At 39.2% G+C, this 23,876-nt stretch overlaps 1 protein-coding gene across 2 annotated transcripts; it reads left to right on the top strand.

The window, feature by feature from the left end:
• The first annotated feature begins 1 nt into the window (after position 1).
• vps52 (VPS52 subunit of GARP complex) lies at positions 2–23,230 on the top strand. 2 transcript variants are annotated; one of them, XM_050034716.1, is made up of 20 exons: positions 2–256; positions 1,901–1,979; positions 2,393–2,445; positions 2,697–2,772; positions 3,451–3,518; positions 4,091–4,266; positions 4,386–4,536; positions 5,715–5,815; positions 6,257–6,389; positions 6,863–6,920; positions 8,484–8,617; positions 11,624–11,779; positions 11,957–12,075; positions 14,363–14,486; positions 14,604–14,699; positions 16,662–16,769; positions 16,961–17,026; positions 17,571–17,682; positions 18,633–18,751; positions 21,425–23,230. In XM_050034716.1, the coding sequence occupies exons 1-20, from the start codon at positions 161–163 to the stop codon at positions 21,569–21,571; spliced, it is 2,172 nt and encodes a 723-aa protein (XP_049890673.1). In that variant the 5' UTR covers positions 2–160; the 3' UTR covers positions 21,572–23,230. The 2 variants fall into 2 exon arrangements, with proteins under 2 accessions (XP_049890673.1, XP_049890671.1); XM_050034714.1 differs by having other exon boundaries at positions 1,898–1,979.
• The last annotated feature ends 646 nt before the right edge of the window (positions 23,231–23,876 follow it).

The following is a 23,876-nucleotide window of genomic DNA, read 5'->3' as shown; positions in this document are numbered from 1 at the left end:
CACCAACTGATTTTGTTCGCGTTTATTTATCTCACACATTATATAGTCATATTAATATCTCGTGTCTGCTCATAAACGCAAAGATGCGTCTTTGATTTCGCGGACGACGTGGCGGAACTTTCTATTTCTAGTTTTTTCAACGTTAGCATAATTCGCCGCAATGGCGGAGGTGGCTGCTGCAGCTGTCGGAGCTGGTCTCGATGTAAACACAGCTGGAAACCCGACAGAAGTCGCAATGGCGTATTTACAAGATGAGGTGACATTTTAGTACTTCTATTTGAATCTGCAGTTGTTGTGGGAAACTAAAATATTTGTTTGTTTATGCGCTCCGTCGTTCCAGTATCCTGTTAGCATTCATAACAAGAGACAGTTATTATCAATGAACTGTAACGTTACATTCAGCTGACTGAAGTGTATCGTGCTAGAAGAATTAAGTAGTTGTGACAGTGAACAACGTATTCCCACATTGCCACTTTTTACAAAGAGTACTGGTGTTGCTTGAAGCTAATGCAGCGTTAGCTGTTAGCATCCTGTCAAAACACCACGAAGCTCATGGATTTCCTGAAGCATCAGGAAAAGTGTAACGTCACAGGTGTTGAAATCGTTTGGTCGACAGTACTTTTGAATAATTAATCATCAAATCATTCATAAAGCAAAGGGCCGTGGGAACTTGTGATTATCATTTTCCCATATTTACTGATAAATTGATGATACACATTAAATTGTTAATTGTCATTAATTAATTAGTGTTGGAGAAAGTATTCAGTTTTTAAGTATAAGTATTAATTCCACACAGTGAAAGTACTCCTTTACCAGTCAAAGGCCTACATTGAAAATGTTACTTAAGTCCTATAAAAAAATGTATTCAAATAATAAAAGTCAAAGTATTCAATGCAGAAGAAATAAAATCGATTTATTAAGTCCAAACAATAAAATAAATTGAAAGAAAAGCAGCAAGTCATTATATTTAGGAAGCTGGAACCATGAAATGTATTTGCATAAAAAATAGCTTAAATAGTTATCAAAATAGTTGCCAATTGATTTTCTAATCAACTGACTAATGTTTTCAGCTGCACTTGAATATTTTCCTGTGATGAGCGCAAAAATCCTAATTTGTAAATAACAAAAGTAGTCAAAGAGTATAGTGGAGTAAAAGCACAATATTTCCCTTTGAAATGTAGTGGAGAAGAAGTATAAAGTGGCATAAGATTAAAGTACCTCATATTTGTACTTAAGTACAGTAAATGTACATAGTTACATTCCACCACTGTAAGTAATCAGTCGATTATGACAATAATCTTTAGTTGCAGTTAGGGTTGCAAAGTATTCAAGGTGGAAACTTCACATGGGAATTAAGGGGAATAAAATGAAAGCATATGGGTTATTGGCTCAGGCTGTATTTACCATGTCATATGCAGGTATAAACCTCTTACTCTTACTAGTATAAGCAGACATAATTGCAAATCCTTCTAAGAAAAGAAGTTTTAAAAAAATCATCAATCTAGTTGACTCATTTAACATTGTTAGCAGTTTTAACCAAACAAAAAGAAAATACATTCCCTGTGAACCCCCCTCCAAAATAAAACACTTTTCTCCAAAAAAAAAAAAAAAAATTTCATTTCCTCTGTACTTTGCCTTGATGACAGATTCGGATTTTATGTGTATTTTATGTTTACATCTAAGGTCTCCATTTAAAGGTAAAAGATTTATTTTGATTTGTTTCCAAAATTCCTAAGGTTAACTTCCCTTGGAAAATTCCCTGAGATTTCTCAAGCTTTTACAACCCCAAATATAATTTCCCTATGTGTTAAGAAAGACCTATCACCACCTTAGACTAATAACTTAGTCTAATAAATGAAGTTATCATTTGTGTGTAATTATGTGTGTTATTTTCTAGAAGACTGATGGAGACATCGCTAACCTCAACCTGGGCGAACTGGACCTCACCACTGATGAGTTCATCTTGGATGAAGTGGACAGTAAGGCAACAGTTATCATTTATATGTCTCATATTGGGTTTGGTATACAAAGGAGAACAGCACAAATGATTGGAGCTGCCTGGTTGGCCTGACACTTTCAGAATGATAATTTCAAGCAATATGATTTCAGTGTATGTTTGGGTTAAAACTGATCATCAATGCTGTAACTTATTTAAGTTAACATTTCTACAACCTGCAGCAGCTCTCTTGCATTGATTAAAGCCACACCCAGATTATAGGGTGGCTTACAAGTTTAAAGTACAAGTACAAGTTTAAATTAATAACAGGGCTCTGCTGTCAACGTTTACCCAGTGTTAAAGAGAAGCTGTGACCTGGTAAAGTTCACCTGTTGTCCCGAGTTTCTGTTGGAAGTTTAATTTGTCACAAACACTGTTCCTCTCTGTCTCCTGCAGTTCACATCCAGGCCAATCTGGAAGATGACCTCGTGAAGGAGGCACTCAAAACGGTGAATTCATCTGCTGTCACTGTCATTATTATGTTTGTAGTTAACAAGTGAGATAGTAAGTCCAGTTTACAGTAAGATTAAGTGAGTGAGAAAACACTCCACTCTTGTTGGTTCACGAAGCTAAATAATTCATCTATTTGTATAACTCAAAACTTCATTTATTATTATCCAGTAATCTGAGCATGTTTTCACAATACAGTGTGTGTATTATAAATGTGATGACGGAGGTCTTTCTTGCTGTCTGTGTTCAGGGCGTTGACCTCCGGCAGTACTCCAAACAGGTGGAGTCAGAGCTGCAGAGGATTGAACAGGCCTCCATCAAAGACTGTATCTTTTGAATGTTGTGATGATATAATAAGAGAATTCCAGCATTTTTTTTCTTGATGTTTGACCTGTTAACTGCCAGTTTGTTGGAGTCCTACTTAGGAGTGTCCCATATCATGTCATTCATGATAATTGTGGTATAATTTTTAATATCATCTGAAAAATTAATACCTTAATACTCGCGATATTTCGACTTGTTGACATATTGACGTAATACTGTACTATTAGACACGGCAACAACAAGCATGGCTGAAAGCGAAACTATTACCAACTCCACGGTGGTTCCAAAAGAGGAGCTGCCTCAGTAGTGTGGAATAAACTGTGGCGTCCTGAATGTTTTATAAACAGCCCCGGACTTGTCACAGTCTTTTAGCAAGTTACTATGAGTTACAAAATCACAGCTGGTTTTAATGTTTGTTGTCTCTAACAGTGGCAAACATCCTGTTTAGGCATCACGCCATCAGCTATCCCCTACATCTCCTAGTGACAAAGTCAGCACCATACACTATGTCATTTAAAAAATGTTTATATGATACATTAAGAAGTGCAAATGTAATGTATTCATGGTTTGCAGAAACATACAGTGTCATTTAGTTTTTTACTTTTATTCTTAACTCTTTTTTTTTTTTGGGGAAGCATGTTGAAAGTACAGTTTTATTTTCCTGACTGTTTATCTGTCAGACATCAAGGAGAGTCAGAACATTGCTCTCCTACACAACCAGATCACCGCCTGTGACTCCATACTGGAGGTAAGACGACACATCTTCATCCTGATCCCACAGTCTTGTGCATGATGAGCTCAGCATGAGTCAGTGGAAGATATAAAGAATACAGAACAGTGGATGTGGATGTCTGCATTTTACTTGGCGTTGCCAGCTCAGTTTTCCGCTAAACAGCATTTAGCCTGCTCGGATAATGGACCAATCAGTGAATGTTTGGATGATGATGTAACTCACTGTCTTTTCAAACTCCCTAAACATGTACTAGTTTTTAAAAGTAGATGTTGTAGATATAAAATGAAGCATGATTCTGCAGTCAGCCACAATTTGTTTAAGGTTTTAGCCTGCAATTTCCCTTCATTTCACCATTATCTCTGTTTTGTCTTGGTTATCTCGGTTTTTGCTGTTTCCCATGATTTCAGGCCTCTAAATTAACTTGTTATGCACAAAACCAACAATTTAAAAAAGCAAGAAACATAGAGTTCTGTCCTCTTCCTCCTGTGTAAACAGCAGCATGATGTCTTTTGAAATAAGATAAAATAGAATCTAAATCATCCACAAGGAAAGACAGCTGTTTTCTGTCTGTCCATTCCTTCTGTTAGCGTATGGAGGGCATGCTGAGCGGCTTCCAGAGCGACCTGTCCTCCATCAGCAGTGAGATCCAGACTCTGCAGCAGCAGTCGGTCAGCATGAATGTCCGGCTGAAGAACAGGCAGGCGGTGCGCAGCCAACTCAGCCAGCTGGTGGACGAGCTGGTGGTGCCTGGAGCCATGATCTCGTAAGTGGGACAGAGAGAGTGGGGACTCAAAGCAGCTGTCACATTGTGACATTGTTGCTTCTAATGCACTGTAGAAGAAGAGTCAAGTGTTGGTTTGATGTTGTCCCGTGTCATCGCAGCACCATCCTGGACAGTCCTGTGACAGAGCAGGAGTTTCTGGAGCAGCTCCACGAGCTCAACAACAAGATCAACTTCGCCAAAGAGCTGAGCTTCAGGGAGACGCTGGCCTGCTCTGACATCCAGGACATCGTGGACCGCCTTAAACTCAAGGTGAGACTCAGAGGGCCCTATTAAGACGATCTATAGGGCATGGTCTAAAGTGCATGGTTGTCCAACTCCACAATTGTTTGTTAAACAGCATATAACGTGGGCACAAAGTAAGGCACAAGGGGCAAGAGGGTTGAATTTAGTCCCTTAATTAATCATAGTTGTGTTTTGGGCATAACATGACTTCAACCAATCAGTGTCATCTCCGATTCCCTTTAAAAGCCAGGTGTGCCTACATCTGGTGAGAATTAAAGAGGCAAGCGGTTTTCTGCTGAGAGTAATGCAGTAAGAGCACTGATGTACCTGGAGAAAATGTTGTTGGACATTTAACTAGCAAAACTAAAAACTGTAGTTAAAAACTTGAGAAGATATAGAACTAAACTTGAAGCTTCTGAAATAATCAGTGAAGTTCCACTGCTCCTAGTGTGACACCTGCATTGGTCTGAAACTAGAAACGACAGTTGTACTGCGCTGTGGGCCGCTTTGCGCTGGGTGTAAGACAGAGCCTAGAGAGAGGAGGGGGAACAGTTCAAATGAACTCTTCACTAGTGGATACTGTATATCGGTTCTTAATTTTTCAAATGTAGTTGGACAGAAAAACAGGACTTCAAGTAACTGCTTAATTTTTGGGCTATAAAACATTGAACTGCAACAGCCCACAGGATGTAAATGGACTTGCTCTTGTATAGCGCCTTGCTAGTTATCCAACCACTCAAAGCGCTTTTTTACACTACAGTCATGTAGTGAGTCATGTTCACCCATTTACACACTGGTGGCCGAGGCTACCATACAAGGTGCCACCTGCTACTTAGTTTTGCCAATGGAAAAGCCATTGGGAGCAATTAGGGGTTCGGTATCTTGCTCAAGGATGATCCACATGTAGGTTGGAGGAGCCGTGGATTGAACCGCCGATCCTCCCATTGATGGACGTACCACTCTTCCTCTGAGCCACAGCCGCCCTTCACTGTCTTCATCAGATGTCTTGTTTTGTCCAACCAACAGTCCTGACTCCATAATAATAGATATATTACAGAGACCTTTTTTTTTTTTTTTAGCAGCCCAAAACACGCTGTAGATTGATTTTCGTTTATCTCTTTTCTTTTACTAGAAACTTACATTTTTCTTTACAAGTAAAACTCTTGCTGATATGATACCATATCAATACTTCTTCCTCACTTCAGGCGGTGTCAAAGATCCGAGAGTTCATTCTTCAGAAGATCTACTCCTTCAGGAAGCCGATGACAAACTACCAGATCCCACAGAACACTCTGCTGAAGTACAGGTGAGCGCAGCTACACCTGCTGGACAGTTCTCTGATTCTTTTCTTTTTAAAGTTGTGTAGGCCTTAAAAGATATGAATGCATCAACTCCTCTTTATTTAAGTTCTTAATTGGAGGTTTTCTTGTGTAAAAAACAAAAAGGTCCAGGAAAATTATTCCAAGTTTGCGTGGAACATTTTGTGACTTGACATAGTTTAAATTGCCTTTAGTCTCATACTTAAAACTTATCCACAAAATATTTTTGAAGTTCCTGTTTGTACACTACATTAGCTTTATTAGGAAGTGTAACGGGAAACAGTTGCAATTTTTTGCCACTGACAATAGAAAATAATGTTACAAAACCCTTCTTAGTATGAAAAAGGTCATGTGGAGTTGTAAATAGTAATTCGTGTCCTGGACAGTTTAACTTCCACTTTCTGACTCTTTGTTTCATCTCGCTGTAGATTTTTCTATCAGTTCCTCTTGGCCAATGAGAGAACAGTTGCCAAGGAGATCAGAGACGAGTACGTGGATACGATGAGCAAAATTTATTACAGTTACTTCAAGTCATACAGCGGCAGGCTGCTCAAAGTACAGGTCAGTGGATTCATCACTCTTTCATCAAAGTCACACATATACGTACAGTAACATGAATCCTTACACAACAACCATAAGACTCAGCTCTGGTCCCATGTGCTTTGTCCTGATTTACAGCTTAGGGACACTTTTATGTTCCTTTTATTCAACCTACCTAAATTAATTGTTTTAAGCCAAGTTTAAATACATAGATCTCACACTACACACTAAAAAGAGACATGTTGAAGTTAAACAAATAAAACTGATATAAATTTCAATAAAGAGAATATTCAGTATGTCTGAGAGGGTTATTGTGTCAGCAGCTAACAGGTGAACCGACTGGAGGTCAGTCAGTCTGCAGCTGGGAGTGCTGTGGCTGTAGGAGCGCTGCATTTCTATCGCAGTACCTCCGTGAACACGACACATAGCATTTCAGTGTTTGTGTTTTTCTCTCATTTTACATGTGACATGATGTTTCTCTGTCCTGTGTGCAGTACGAGGAGGTCGCAGACAAAGATGACCTGATGGGAGTCGAAGACACAGCCAAGAAAGATATCCTTTAAACATTATTCCACAGCAAGGAAATGCAGCAAAGCATGAACAGGGATGGTGAAAAAGAAGACTGCAAGCTAAATAACAATGCAGGATTTAAAATTAAATGGTATTATGGTACTTTGCAGATGTTTTAAGAGGAAGGAAATGCATTCAACAAGTTTGTCAGACCTTAAAGATGCACACACCGACTTAGACGGAGTGTTTAAAGCTGGGGTAGGTAGACATCTAGAAAAGGGAACAGCTCTTTTCTGTGCCCCTCCCACCAGATGACCACAGGCATATGCATGCGCTTCATACATTAACCAAGTGTTTCCCATACATTGATTTACTTAATCCTATTTCATTGGAGAGCTGCTCGCAGTGCATTCTCTCCCCCCCTTCCCCCCCCCCCCCTTGCCCCGCTCTCTCTTTCTGTGTATCAGACCACAAATGAGAGAAAAATTAGCTGCCACGGTCCCTTCACCTCACTTCTCACAGCTGTGGACTGCTTCCCCAGGAGAAGAGTGGGCAGCAGCTCCAGAACAGACCTCTAGTGGCAGTAGCAAAGCAGGCTGGTGGCCAGCAGCAGCAGCAAGGCTAACTAGTATGCCAGCAGGAACAAAAAGTTTGCTGATCTGGTGGCGAGTCAGATCTGTCCAAATTTAAGGGGGGGGGGGGGGGGGGNGGGGGGGGGGGGGGGGGGGGCAGAACTTGAAGCCCCAGCCGTGAGCTTTTGGCTCTCATTAGCAGAGGGCTAAACAATTAGCAATATGTTCTTTCTAACTCTCTCTGACACACTTTGCTGATACTGACACATGCTTTGTATTTGTTGTCAGACTCTCTTTTTAACTCTCTTTCTGATAAGTCCATCTTCCTTTTTTGGGTTGCTTTGCAGTGTAGGCAGTTCCTGCCAATGCTGGAATAGCAACTTTCTCTGCAGGATTCTCCACCATTGAATCAGGCTTGTATCATCTGAAGGGTCATGCACGTCATTGACCTGCGTTTGGCCAAAGTCTGTGGTCAAAGATTTTCTAAAGCCTGAAAACAGAGCCAAGAGGAGGTGCAGAAGTCTGGTTTTCTCTCAAACCACTTGAATTACAGTGTGCTCAAAGACTAAAGGGATTTTTGCCTAATGACACCAAATTAAAACCGCCTACCCCAGCTTTAAGATTTATACATTTTCGACAATTATGTCCTCATACAAGCCAAATGGTTGAAGTTTTTCTGTTTAAGTGGCCCATCACTTAGTGTGTGTGTGCGCCATCAACACAGATAATTGATGCCAGCACTGTATGTGAAAAGGGTTTCAGACGTGTGTAAATGGGGTGTGTGTGGCTGCTCTGCACGTGACACTGACACTCAGAACAGGAGGAGATTCTCAGTAAATGCGTGAACTAAGATGAAAAGACACACCTCGGTGACACACTTGCATACCGAACATAAGAACACCTAGATCAGATATCTGCTCATTAATGACTCTTGAGGGCATCATGTGACCTGCCAACACCCTGATGACACAAATGAAACTGTGTGAACGCTTGTTTTATACGACACCTGGAGCTCCTTGACTAACTGCTGCAGGTTTCTTTTCCAAACCGTCTCTGAAGAGCAGGAACACCATCTTCACTCTGGGCCAGAGGGGGGCCATACTGAGTCCTGCTGAGCTGGAGGGGCCCATCCTGGTTCCACACACAGCTCAAAGAGGAGACAGCAGGGTGAGACGGCCAAACTGTCGACAACACAACAACACTACAGTTTTACCTGCTCTGCTGCCAGTTATTAGGTTCAGTTTAAGTCCTCATCATTTGCTGTATAAGTTGTTAATCTTTCAAAAAAATCAGGGATGGATAGTAACAATAATTATAATATATTTGTAGCACTTTAATGTAGAGATGCATCCTACAGGGATTCACAAAACAGGATTAATTATAGCTGCTGCGCAGCGATGGGTCGGGTCCGGGCTATTTTTGGCAAATTTAGGCAATTCTGAGCAACAAACAGGAGAATAGGAAGACAAGACAGTTGACAACAATGTTCATTTTGGACCACTTGAGGCTTGAACCCACAACTTCTGGAACCAAAGACTGTCATCTATCGCTCTGAGCTAATTGGCAAGTGGCAATACAACAGTGGCTTCACAAATTGAGTAAGCCATTCACTGTTGTGCAGGCAGATTTGAAACCACTGTAAAAAATTCAGTTATCAAGACAAAAATCTGAAAATACACATATTGCAGCATGGAGATGTTGGTAATTTGTTTTTAAAAGTGATTGATTTGCTCCATAAGTGAATAACTGATGTTTAAAAATGCTTCTTGCATTGACTGCAATTATTCACATGAGAGCAGAATTCAAAATGTTCTCAAAAATTCAGTTTTTTAGGTAAAATTCTGATATTTGTCAAACATCATCTACCATGACTATAAAAAATGTTCAATTTTTTCATGAACATTGAAGATTTATTTATCAATTTTCAGGTATATGTTTACAGTAGTGTTCACAGTCAAACATTTTCATGCACTGTAGGCAAAAATTGTGGGAGGAGATAGGTTTTTATAAGTTTTACAGTCTAAAAAAAAACAGTGATGGACTTCATAATTTTTAATAGGTTTAAATGTACAAAAGTTTCTTCAGTATTGGGGCTACAGTTTGATGAAGGTGTGAAGTTCTAGCAGGTTGATTTGTTATGAATTTTCAATGTTTTGAACTTTAGATGCTTGCTGCAGCGCCACGATCAGGACTATTGGCTTGGGTTTACAGCTGAGGTAATCTGGCATGAGACTGGACCTTTGTGCAAAATTTGGTTAGCTTTCGCCCATGGTCCGGTCCAAGCTATTTGTTTTTATTTAATTTAGAGGCTTGCTGTGATGCCACCATCAGGACAAAAGTTTCAGCAGTTTTGGGGCTACAGTTTGGTGAAAGTTTCAAAACTGTAGCATGTACTGTTGATTTTGTAGGTATTTTTAAAGATTTTTAAATTTAAACGCTTATTGTGCCCCCCCCAGGAGGAATATTGACATGTCCTTGGAATTAAGTAAATATGGCTTGGGGCTGGACATTTCTGTAAAGTTTGGTGAGTTTTCGCCCTTGGGAAGTATGACTTCCTCGGAAGAAAGAAAGAAAGAATTCCTAGGAATACAATAGTGTCCCGGCAGCTTAGCTGCCCGGACCCTAAAGACAATAGAGGGTTTCAAGTCAGATTCACTACACTCTTGATTCACTACACTCTTTTCACTGCACAAACTTGAATCTCTCATTTCAGGCTGATTAATGTCACCTGTTTACGATGAGGAACTCATTCCAGAGAGTTTATTATCAGCTTCTAAAAATGCCCAAATAAGGCTGCATCCTCTGCTCCATTTGTGGGAAAGTTTTATTCACAAAAATGTTCCTAACAAATAAAAAGAAGACTCTACATCTCAGAGAGATGTACATTTGTAGACCTGAAACAATTAGAAAATATAACAGCAACATCATCAGAGCAGAGCTCTACTGTGAAAGAAGTAAAGAGCAAAGGTCTCACATGAAGTTAGATGCTAAAAGAGCATATTTTCAAGCTAAGGCATCCATGATTAATATGAGAGGAGGTCATTTGACTGTCACTGAGATATTAGAAGAGATGATGTTGCAGCCGTTCGGTTTTATAACAGAGGATGATCAGAGGAAGAGAATCTTCCAACAGCTACTGATCTCAGAGGAAACTTTTGCTGCAGATTCATTCAGATAAAAGGCATTACTGTTTCAGATCAAATTACATTTTTTTTGTGCTGTGAAGAAAGGCAGACTGTCTGAGCAAGACTCGTATGAGACTTGTGAATTTCATTCGTACCTCAGAGAAAATTCTGAATAGGAAAAGAAGAAAATGGATAAATGTTACAAATTCACTTAAATTACTCAAGAATTAATCTAGTGGGATGACTGGGTCCTGCATGAAGCCCTAATTTTAGGCAGAAAACAAACAATGAAAAACAATCAAATGTTTGACAACAAAAAGAATAATAGCTAAAAAGTGAATAAAAATAAATGAATAAATAGCAGAAGAATAAAAATCCCAAATCTGAGGCACTAGGATTATTCCAAATTGAAAATCCAAATGGAAAAGACAGGTATTTAATTTCCTGTTGAACTTCTAAGGTTTCAAGAGGATGTTGCACAGTTCAGGGTCATAAAAACAGAAGGAAGCGGAAACATCAGGAACATATGAAAGAAAGGCAGCAGAGGAGCTGAGAGTCCTTGAAATGAAAAGTTATGGCAGATGTAGGAAGGTAACTTAATACATTCTAAAATATACATGTAGTCAGTAAGGTGGAGTGATGTGATCTCTCTTTTTGAAATACTGGTAAGATCCTGGCTGCAGAGTAAAATTTTAATGCTTATACAGCATATGGCTTGTGGATTTGTAAGTAGGTGTTTGTTTTGGCCGTGCAGTCTGAGAGCACAATGAGCTGCAGAAGAAGAATGTGTTTACTCTTTAGTGATTGGCAGGATGACAAAGCAGGATTGAGGGTTAAACCAGGACATGTTTACACAGGAAACCCAAACTCACGAGCAGCAGAGCGCGGCCACATGTGGCACTTCACTCATCAACATGTTCTGAGGTGTACACTGTTGATCAGCACTGACATCTGGTGGCCTCTTGTGATGCTTTGTTGGAAGCCTAGAATGAGAGGTTTCATAATCGAGATGTAAACAGTATATTGACTAGTTATATTTCTCCTCCAGTATCCCTATGAGACGCTGTTTCGCAGCCAGCACTACGCTCTGCTGGACAATGGCTGCAGGGAGTACCTCTTCCTCTCCGACTTCTTCATGGTGGCAGGAAACTCCGCCCTCGACCTCTTCAACAGCATCATGGGGAAAACTCTCAGCATGTTTCTGGTATGAACAACACAGTTTGTCTTCTCAGTGATGGAGGTCATAGTTGATGCTCTGCAGCCTTTTGTTTTGTGCAAACCTCAAGTTCAGGACTTTCTAAATGTTTTTTTAATTCTGTATTGGAGACAACATGGCGTCATATTGTATCATTCAGTCTGTGTTTTTTGTCTGTCTCTGCAGAAGAGCATGTCCACGTATGTGTCCGACTGCTACGACAGCATCGCCATCTTCCTCTGCATCCACATCATCCTCCGGTTCAGAGCCATCACCGCCAAGAGGACCATCCCTGCTCTCGACAAGTCAGTGTCCCATTAATGATCTGATTTAGTTCAATAGTCAAAAAGAAAAAGATACGTATTTTTTCATTGGAGAAAAAGCTACAGGTAGAGGGAACAGACAGCAGTGTAGTTTTGGAAATTCAGCAGGTATTGTGAATCAGTTTCAGTGCCTGAGTGGTCTTCAAAGTCACTAGGGTTGGGCTATATGTTAAAAATGTCCAGTTGGCCACCATCAGACCAACATTTGGTGATTGATTCATGCTGATGTTTAGGCAGGGCTTTCCCATAGTTTCAGTTGGGAGATGTGTATTGCTACTTTCCACAGTTTTACTCAGCTTTTTTCGTCAAAATAAATCAAAATGAACAAAATAAACCAGTGTTAATTTTGAGAGCTATTTTAGACTTAGTCTTAGTCTTGAGACGAAAATGCTTAATTTAAAGATAAACTCAAAAAATGCCAAGACAGAAAATATTCTCACACCTGTTTGCTCTCATTGAACAAGAAAATACAATGGTTCACAGGAATCAGCCAAATATTCAACCATGACATTAAAATCTTTTAAGTTACACTAAGCTACACTTTCTCTACTCCAACACAACAAATTCTTCCCGGCACTCTTCTCTCCAACTCCAACAAATGTTTCCACTGTTTTCCTGCAACAAGTCACCTCTTGCAAGATTTCAGAACGAGTGTTCTTCTTGAGCGAGACCTGTTCATAATAATAAACAGTCAGCAAAAAGTAAAGAAAAAGGTTTAATTTCTCTGTAGGATCATTTTCATAATGTTGTCAGACACTTAAAACAACAATCTGAGCCTGTCAGTGGCTTGTTTAAAAATTGCTGTTCCCATTGGTCAATTAGACTCAAAAACATGGGAAGTAGGGTCCAGGTTGGAAAATACAGAAGTTTTCCTTTGTTTACAGAGTTGATGTGAAAATATGCTGGCTCTACATGCTGCTTTCCCCGCTGTCTCTCTGCCATCACTGGCCTCTCTGTGTAACTATGTTAACTCACTGAGTAGTCTCACATAGCCAGACCTATCTCCACACTTTGTTTTAGCGCTGTGCCAGCTGCCCACTGAGCACTCGTTCTTCAGAGGCAGACCAGTAAAATTAGCAAAATGACATGACAAAAATCGCCCCCTCAAACAAGCAACCAGCGATGTCCTCGGACAGTTACTGATAGCTGTTATGTTCATGTTCCAATCCCCCAACTGTGAAACTCACTCACCACATTGAGATGATGTGTCTTTTTAAAAGTCACTCAGTCGTGTCTGCAGAGATGACGCAGAGCAATCGCACTTCATTTGCTCCCTAAGTGTGATTCATTTTGGCAGGTGTGAACACAGCAATCGCACTCGGATGCTTACCACAACAACCGGGCCGAGACCTTCTGGAAGAGGCGGTCTCGGTGCAGTTACAAACAAACTCTGGTACTATTCATTTGTGGTGTGAAAGCAAATGAACCAGCCACAGGATTTTATAATAGCAGATATGTGAGCAGGTTTTCAGATGCTAAACTATTAATGAATTCATCTGCTGATCGTTAAATCTGTCCACAATCTTATAAATAATCTTTATAAGGACTATATTCTATTTATGCTAACATATATGTGTAACCATGTTAACATGTATGAATGTCAGCTTGGGTATTTTCCCTGATTAAAAAGCTGTTGAAATCATTTTAACAAACTCCCTGTACTTTGTCAGTTTATTAAGTTCATTAACAGGTGTCTGGGAGCGATATGACAGTAATAAGACCTGAATCATTACTGTACAAGACACCTCCTTTTCATCATGTTTCTGCGTCATTTTCATAGCATGCGATCAAATTGCAGTCTAATAACAGCCTACTAATAATGCTTATGATCTGTTATTTCTCCGTAAGCTCATTGTGACACAAAACAAATTAAATATACACATAAAAAACATTTAAGTGCTGCTAAGTATCTGTCAGTCCCCGCAATTTGACTTCATGTGGGTCCAGATGATGCAGGATGTCAAACACCAAAACTGTCCAGTCAACAAGTTAACTGTCTGTCAGTAGAACTTCATGTTTACTCCTCTTGGTTCGTTTGTAAAAAGTCAGTGTGAACAGGAACCGAAACCAGAAGTGATATGCAGCATATGTATCATTGTATGTGTCATTTTTTCCCTCTAAGCTGGACCAAATGAACCAGCCAACAGTTCAAGTGTTAAAGCACCCTTAAAGTGTTTTGAAAAAGGTGCATAAAATAATCTCGGAAAGTTAATTAATCTAATGTGTTGTCACCTGTGTCTGTGTGTGTCTATGTGTGTCTATGTGTCAGGTACTGGGAGGCAGTTTTGGAGCTGCTGTGGCCGAGGTTTGAGATGATTCTGGAGATGAACATCCACAGCATCAGAAACACAGACCCTCAGAAACTGGGAGTACTGGACACCAGACCACACTACGTAGGTCTACAAACACACACAGACAAGGACAAACACACATGGACACATACCCTTCATGTGTTGGATCGCACGTGTCACAACAGTGTGTTTCAGTGAGTTTGCGTTTTTTGATTTCAGATCACTCGGCGTTACGCAGAGTTCTCATCTGCCATCGTCAGCATCAACCAGACGTTTCCCAACGAGAGAACCAACGCTCTGCTGGGACAGCTGCAGGTAGAACACACACACATACACACAAACATGCACATTAATATAAAAGGGTGTAAGGAGATGGGACGTGAAGTGTTTACAGACTGTGTAAACACACCAAATAGCAAATAAATCACAACAGGTCAAATTATCAAAGTATTTGTGGAACAAATCAAGTTAATAGCACAGAAATACAATTTAAGTATGAAAATGACAACTGACACATTGTAAGTCAGTAACCAGGTAAGTACCAAAGCGAGCAAATACGTCAGAAAGTAACAAAGCAGTTATTTATACAACAAAAGCAGAGGAGGGATTTCCAGCACAACTTGACCTACTTTAATGGTACATGGAAAAAAACAGTCTGGCCCTCACCAGGGTCCTCCATGTGTTGCTGAAGTTTTACCTCTTCAAATATAACAATATTAATATGTTTGTAAGTACAACAAACAATAATCTGCATGACTGACAGGATTAGGGTTATCACAATATCACAATTTTAAACTTTGATACGATAAACTGTGATAAAAAACGATACTCAATACCTCTGCAAAAAAAGTCCTAGGTACAAAAAATAGGATTTTTTTTTTTTTTTTTTTGTCCTTTTTAAAACTACCAACCTGCTGCTACAGAAAATGTCACTGAATACACACCTCCAGTCACGTGGTGGGCTCGTTGCTTAAGAGAATGCCATACAGCCACTGGTTGAGGACCAGTTGAGTTTCATTCCCGGTGTTTATCTCATGCAGCTGGTTGAAAAACTGAAAAACCCCATTTCCAAAAAAGTTGGGATGCTGTGTAAAGGTGGATTTATACCAGTGCATCAGCTCTATGCAGAGCCTATGCAGTAGCCTGCGTATGTAGCCTACACCATTGTAAGCATTTGTACTTGTGCAGTGTTGATGCAGTGATAATTGTTGTCTAAAGTGTTCTTGGGCTCATGTAGTAATATCCTCTATACAATCCTGCTGGTTTTTAAAGCAGTGCTGGCTGAGGGGGTCAGAGGTCACAGGTATTTAATGTTTTCATCCTTGCCCCATATGTGCAGATTTCTCCACATTCTCTGAGTCCTTGATGATATTATTATTGTAGATGGTGAAATTTTAAATACTTTGCAATTGTGCTTTGAGAAAGGTTGTTCTCAGCGCACTATTTGCCTGCGCAGTTTTTCACAAAGTGACCGTCCTTGCTTGTGAATAACTGAGCCTTTCGAGGAGGTCCCTTTCATACCTATTAATGATACTTTAATTTGTTACCAATTCATCTGTTCGCCTGTGGAAGTTTCCAAACAGGTGTTTTTTGAGCATTTAACAACTTTCTCTCTTTTGTCGCCCCTGTCTCAACTTTTTTTGGAACATGTTATAGGCATCAAATTAATAATGACTGTATATTTACAAAACACGTTTGTAGCTTTGGTACTTCCACTACTATCAAATGTCTAATTGAAGGGGATTGTGTAGTTTTAAAGAAGGGGTATTGAAAAAGTATGGAAGTATCTACTGAATGTGTTATTTCTTTAAATTTGAAGCTTTTGTTTAGATTTTCACATTAAGCTTTGAATGGTTGTCATCATATTTTATTTGTTTGTTCAGAAAACAACAGTTAAAGTTTTAAAGGTAGGCAAAAAAAATGAGTCTTTATTTTGTCATAAAAATGATTGAAGTGTATCCTTCATTTTCAAACAACCATTAATCCACTTAGTTTACAGTTTTACTCACTGGATGTAAGCAGTTTCATAGCTACAGTTTAAAGTATGCAGTAAATCCAAAGTAACAGGCTGTTTCTAGAGTTGATTAAAAATTTTAATATACCTGCAAGTGTATTAAAAGTAAGCTGTGGAGCAAAAATCTCATACAAGAATGAAAAAATATCTGTTTGCAATGGTTGCATCACATGCTCCACTGAAATTAAAGTAAATGTGCCTAAGTTAGCCTGTCACAAATTGAATTAGTCGTGAATAATGAAACATGAATATTTGTTTTTCAGGTTGAGGTTGAAAACTTTGTGCTGAAGATGGCCGCAGAGTTTCCATCAAGAAGAGACCAGCTCATCTTCCTCATCAACAACTACGACATGATGCTCAGCGTCCTCATGGTGAGCTTCAAAACCTTCACCCCTGTGTCCTTGTTTCTTTGTCATTTACTTCTTGGTCACCTGTTGTCATGTGAAACTGTTGATCACAAGTCTTGTCGCGCCTGCTTCTTGTCCTCTTACCTGTGAGAAATTAAAACCCACAACTCATGCTAAAATCTCTGTGTTATAATTGTTTGTCCCCTTGTTTCCAGGAGAGGGCAGCAGACGACAGTAAAGAGGTGGAAGGATTCCAACAGCTGCTCCTGGCTAGGACACAGGTAAACATCACTGAGTCATGATGGGAAACCTCAAGCTCTGTTATACACTCTTCTTCTCCTGTGTCCTCTCTGTGCACAGTGTGGTCATTCTGACACACTTGCAGGAATATTACAACTGTTAATCGACTCCATAAACAGACCAATACTTTGGCTTTACAGTGTATTTATGATTGTGGGCATCAAACAGAGAAGTAAAAACAGGTTAAAACTGAATTTTAGAAATGGATGTGATGCTCACAGTAAGGAGCACAGAGGTTTATATCATTAGAATTACTCACATTTATAATGACGTAAAACACTTACAACACTGAGTAATGCACTTCAAGACAAAATCATTTAATTCAAAAAAAATTTGGTAACACTTCAGCTTTCAAAGTACTTTTTTTTTACAATAAATGTATATGAACAAATACTATGAAGTGAAAATAAACTTAATTATTCTTGTAATTAATTGTTAAATTTAACCAGATTTATGTCTAAAATCTTAAATGAACAAAACTGGAGGACCCTAACTGTCACGTTTTTAACCTCCTCTCCTCTCCAGGAGTTTATCGAGGAGATTCTCTCTCCCCCCTTCGGAGGGATGATCGCCTTTGTGAAGGAGGCCGAGGCTTTGGTGGAGAAAGGGCAGCTGGACCGACTCAAGAACGAGGAAGGTGAGAAAAGCCATTTTGTTTTGGTTTGATTATTTCTCATTCATTCATCTTCTAACCGCTTCATCCTCTTGAGGGTTGTGGGGGGGCTGGAGCCTATCCCAGCTGACATTGGGCGAGAGGCAGGGTACACCCTGGACAGGTCGCCAGACTATCGCAGGGCTGACACATAGAGACAGACAACCATTCACACCTATGGACAATTTAGAGTTATCAGTTAACCTGGTCCCCAATCTGCATGTCTTTGGACTGTGGGAGAAAGCCGGAGTGCCCGGAGAGAACCCGCGCTGACACGGGGAGAACATGCAAACTCCGCATAGAAGGGCTCCCACACCCGGGATCGAACCGGCAACCCTCTTGCTGTGAGGCGACAGTGCTAACCAACCACACCGCTGTGCCGCCCTTTATTATTTCTCCTTTTTCTTTTTTTTTCTTCAAAGTACATTTTATTTACAATTATAAGTCGATATCATTTAAAACTGTATTTTAAAGAAAGAATGACAGAGGATATATGGAACAAGCCAGGGCTTAGGAATAACATTGAATTAAAGAGTACACTAATCACAACCAGCTTCACAGACCTGCTGCTTCCAACATCCTGACTCATAGATTTCAGCTGAGCAGGAGTCTCTCAGCTCAGGCTTTAGTTTTGTTTTACAGCATAATGAACAGTTTCCATTCATCAGTTTTGTTTCTCTGCTGTGGTCAGATGCCGCTGACTTTCAGAACTTCAGCTTCCCACATCCTTTTTTTGACATCTCATATCTTGCCGTTTCCTCTCACATTCACCGCATCATGCCCTTACAGGGTTTTTTTTATCTGAACAGTCCCTCTAGCATGTGAAAGCAAACACGCAACAGCCCGACACTGTTTTAAGTGTGATCACACGCTGTCAGACACTGTCACGTGATTAATTGTGTGTGTGTGTGTGTGTGTGTGTGTGTGTCCTGCAGCTCGTATCACTCAGCTGGTTCGAGGGTTTTCCAGCACATGGAAACAGTCAGTGGAGTTGATGAGTCAGGACGTCATGAGGTCCTTCACCAACTTTAAAAACGGGACCAGCATCATACAGGTGAGACACAGGACAGGTGTGCGTTGCACTGCCACAACACAACAACAACATCTAAGGTGTCTTAGGTGACTTGTGTGAATTGTCTAGAATCTCCTCAACAATTCCTGCTGTGTATTTCTGTCAAGCTCATATGAGTAAGTACAGTTACCTATTAATTTATGCATATGGCAAGTTGCATCGTGCCCCACCTCCCCCTTGTGTATAGGTGGGTGTCAATGTATACAACTTACGTGAGAGGATGTTGCTCACGAAAAGAGCAAAATTGTGGGTGAGGTAAACTGATCTCTCATCTCCAAGTGTGATGTCCACAAAGGCAGTAAAATTAAGTTGATGTGTTACCCTGCAGTGTATCTCTCGCTACAGTCTCTCCTGTTATCCTAGCTGGGCAGTGCCGATGTAACCCCGTCTGTGTCTTGCTTGCTTGCCAGCCACTTTCAGGCTGTGTTTGTTGTAGAATTAAGAGTCTCAAAACATAGGATTGGACATTTGAGGGTGTACTCGCAAGAAAGCCAAAGAATTAGTGCATGATGACAATTTATAATGCCTGACAATCAAGCAGTATCAGTCGACACACCAACAGCTTTAAACATTTAAACAGTACACATTAAAAGGTCTTTCCTTTCACTTAAGCTACTGTTTTCCTGTTGCTCAGACAACCAGCTCTGAGAACAATTGTATAACCAAATTTGGCCAGAGTCATGCCAGATCATCTAGCTGAAGTCACGTCAGGATATTAAGTTTATGTCAGGTCACGCGCACCATATATATACACACATTAAGAGTTTATGCCAGGTCATCTACACTACATACATATGCAGCTTGGAAAAGATACCCACATCGTACATAAACATGTATTCATATGCAGATGTACACAAATAAAACATTCCAGTGGCACCAACCTCTGTACCTGTTCAGAGTAGTAATGTAATGTATGTATGGGTGTGATAACACTCCTCATTGGCACAATTGTTTTTAAATTTAAAAAAAAAAAATGTCTCTTCTTAGTTAAGGTTTTGTTACAACTCTGGACTATTGCAAGATAAAAAGCAGTGGATTGACTTTTACTATTGATTAAATATTGAATTGAAACTGTTGATTAGCTGGACATACTGGGCAATATGGATTTTCATCTCTCTGTAACTGTAAATTATTCAGCAAAGCCATAGATAAATAGTATTTTATATTTGAAATCTGGGGAAATATATTCCACTCAATGAATTTTGTTTGTTTATACCTCATTCTGTCTAATTATCTTAAGGCCCAAATACACCAAACTAACTTCAGAGAACTAGCAGTAATGTAGGTCCTCTGCTGCATCGCTTTACGTCGCTGTATCTCGGCCAAAAAGTCGCACATGAACACAACCCAAAGGTGCTTATGGCTAACCAGCATGTACATTCTGTGGCTGTGTGAAACGAAATAACTCTCCACTCTCCAGATAGTGGTTTTGACACCGGAAGACCACCTTGACACTAGTTAGCCAGTTGGCACCTTAACAATGCAATCCAATGTTGAAAGAACAGAGATTATTCTCCTTGTGTCAGTGAACAATAACTGTCAGGAAACGTTTCTGCTAAAGAGCTTAATGGCTAAAGAAAAATAATCTTACCTTATGTAACAAGTTTGGTTTGGTCTCACTCCCTCTTGGCTTTAGCTCTCTGTTTGCTTTCCTCACTTCTGTTTCTCTTCTTATACGCTGCCAGTCAGAGGATTGTAATGGGAGCACTGGTAGCATGGTAGCTGAGTTTTGCTTAGAGCCCAGGGAGGTCAGGACCAGCTCTGCTTTGTCACATGGTTATATGATATTTCAATTTTTCAACTTCAGGTAGCTCTCTCCATTTTCACCATGCATGTGTTTGCACCACTGCAACAACAAAACAAAGCTCCTGCCTCTTGTACATTACCTGAGTGCTTTCATATCACACCCTTCTTAGTACTGTTACTCTAAGTATACTTAGTCATTAGGAGTTACTTTCATACTTCACATCCAAAACATATATTTAGTTTATGTTACCTACCAGTGTGTACAATTGGTTGAAATTAGCTCCACTTTGACCAAATACATAGAATGCTGCACTAAGTATCATTTACTCATCTGGAGATCTGGAACTCATCAAACACATTTTGCAGACTTAAGATTCCAGGAAAAGGAAAGTATGCTTTCAGACATGCTGCACCCTCTTATTTTAATAATGTACTGCAGATGTTGAAGCTCAGTACTCTGACCAGTTTACCAGAGTATTTTCAGAGAGCTTATTAAGACAACACATACATGTTTTAGAGATTATGCTTCAATAATATATTGATGCTTTTGTTTAGATGCTGCAAACTTGTCAAGTGTTTAAAAGAGAGCTTTGTGTAAATAAAGGCAGAATGACTGAATTAGCTGCAACTAATGATTATTATCATGACTTTTATTTGTAAAAATGTCAGAAATAATGTGATTTCATCAAACTGTTGATTTAGTCCAAAAACCCAAACAACAGAGAAGAATAGTAATCCTCACATTCAGAGTCTGAAACCAGTAAATGTTTGGTATTTTTAATTATTGGGTGACTTGTCATTATGTTATTATGAAATTATTGGTTGAGTGGCTTCCACTTCCACATAAGAGGAAGTAAGTGTTGTAATCACCATGAAGTCACAAAACATTACTTCCTTTTTCTGCTGCAGGGCGCTCTGACCCAGCTGATCCAGTACTACCATGGCTTCCACAAGGTCCTGAATCAGCCGACATTCCGCAGCCTCGCCGTCCGCTCAGAGCTCATTAACCTGCACCACCTCATGGTGGAGGTGAAGAAGCACAAACCCAACTTCTAACAGGGCGGCTTCGCCAGTGGGGAACTCCCCCTGTTAGACATTCTGCTTCAGTGGGTGAAACATGAGCATGATACCTGGAAACACCTGGAGTATCTGGAGGTGTTGACTCCCTTCAGGTTCCTCCTCCTTCGCTCGCACCTAAAGAACATAAGTTGTACTGTACTTTTTTTTTGGAGAGCATTAACAAAGCAGGACAAACTTTTTTTCCCTCGAGCTGAAAGCAAGCGGCATCATATATCAGAAAGAGTCGGCACAAGCTGATGTCCTCACTGAACCAAGTCATTTAATGTTTCTAATTCATTTCATTTCATGTCACTCATCTGAAGTGCTGAAATGTGAAAAAAAACAGATAACCATAATAATAATAAAGCTGTACAGCCACTGTTTGTAAAACAGATTTAATTAAATAATAATCAGTTAAACTTTTTGATCCTACAAATTTACATATACATGCTGTGTCGTTAGCTGTCAACCACTCATTTGTGTATTTGAAGGTTATCTGAAACCAGCATGGGAATGGCGGACCCTGCCACTAACAATGAAAAGTAATATATACAAATTTAATTACATTAATCAGCCAACCATAAATAGTGATTAAAATCTCAATGATTATAACTTAAAAAATACATGTACTGGTGTAAAATGTTCATATTTTATGATAAAATATAAAAACAGGAAACAAAAACAACTTGTCCAAGTTATGATGAGAATTTGGACTTTCATCATGAAACACTGAACAGACGTGTTTATGTTTTTCTTTTGTCTGTTTTTTTTTTTCTTATTTAATCCAGAAGAAGAAATCATACGTGTTTAAGATTTGATTTATACTGTTTATAACACTGCACTAGTGAGAGAGCAGCTCTTGCGAATACATTACTTGAAAAACTGTCGTTTTTTTTTATTCCATGCAGCTTCAATGAACCTCAAAAGGTGAGACTGACTGTTAAAGGATAAAGCTGCTGATATTCTGTATTTTTCTTATTGTCTCTCAGTTCTGTCTCTGGCTGTGGCTCTCAGCTCCAAAACCATTGGCTCCTACCAAAGATGCTAATCTTTAAAAACACAAATGTATAGAATGTAATTTTTTTCAATAGCTGCTCACTTTAGTTTTTATCAAACAAACAGGAAATATTGCATTTGCTGGGGACTATTTTCCACATTATTAATCCACATTAGATGCCCTAGTGAGTATTTGTGGCAGCAGGATGGTGTATGTAGGACTGAGTCAAAATAAACGTTAATAAATAAAGTTTGTGTTGATGTGAATGAAGGAACATGTTACCCAGTGACACAGTGTGGCTCATTAATGTGTTTTTAATGGACAACAATGGAGCTGCATGGCACAGGCAAAGATGTATCAGGCTTTGATGCACACACAGTAGTTGTTAGTAGATACATTCACTGTTGATTTTAGACATTTCATGGGATTTATTGACAATAACATAAAAAATACAGAATATCACCAGACTGATCCTTTAAAGGTTCACTTTGTTATAACACACTGAGGGAGCGAGTCTTGAAGTTGTTGTGTGCCTTTGCTTGTTTATCTAGCTGTGCAGAGTTCATTGTGGTGTATTTATTTGTGTAGATCTGTATGTGAAGTCATTCCAGTGTGAGGCAACAGTCTGTGGAGTTTAAAAATGAATGATGGAAATATGACACGAGTTTGTTTGCTTCTTTTATTAAATCTATTTATTTGACTTCAGGTTGATTAACTGAAATACAGGTAAATACATTAGAACAGATTTAAATACTGCAAGTTAAGTTCTATAAATATGACCAATAGCATCACACCAAACAAATCACAGTTGAGTTATTACCAAACATATTTTACATTACTATTGACAATAATTGTTAAAAAAAGATTTAAAATGGATATGAAATAAACTCTTGGTTATCTGTAGGACAGGAAATTAATCTGAGTGGTATTTAATTGTTTAATATAATTATTTAATTTAAAAGTGCAAAGATGCCACTTTGATAGTTTAACATGATATGTATGTACATAATATGTGTGTGCATTTGTATGTAGGCATTAATGTATTTATGTATGTATGTACATGTGTGTGTATGTATGTGTATGTTTTTATGTATGCGTGAATGTATGTATGTGCATATGTGTGTATTTACGCAGATGCTGCACGCATACATGCAAACATACATACATACATACATATGCATATACATACATACTGACATACATTAGTGTATACATGTGCACATACACATGTACATACAAGCACACGTACATACATTTACTGTGCGCAAATGTACATACATACATGTGCGCATGCATATATATGGA

Source organism: Epinephelus moara, chromosome 22 (assembly GCF_006386435.1).
Source record: "Epinephelus moara isolate mb chromosome 22, YSFRI_EMoa_1.0, whole genome shotgun sequence".
Taxonomy (NCBI): Eukaryota; Metazoa; Chordata; class Actinopteri; order Perciformes; family Serranidae; genus Epinephelus; species Epinephelus moara.
Note: the sequence above shows the minus strand (reverse complement) of the source record. Positions and strands in the feature narration are given on the sequence as shown.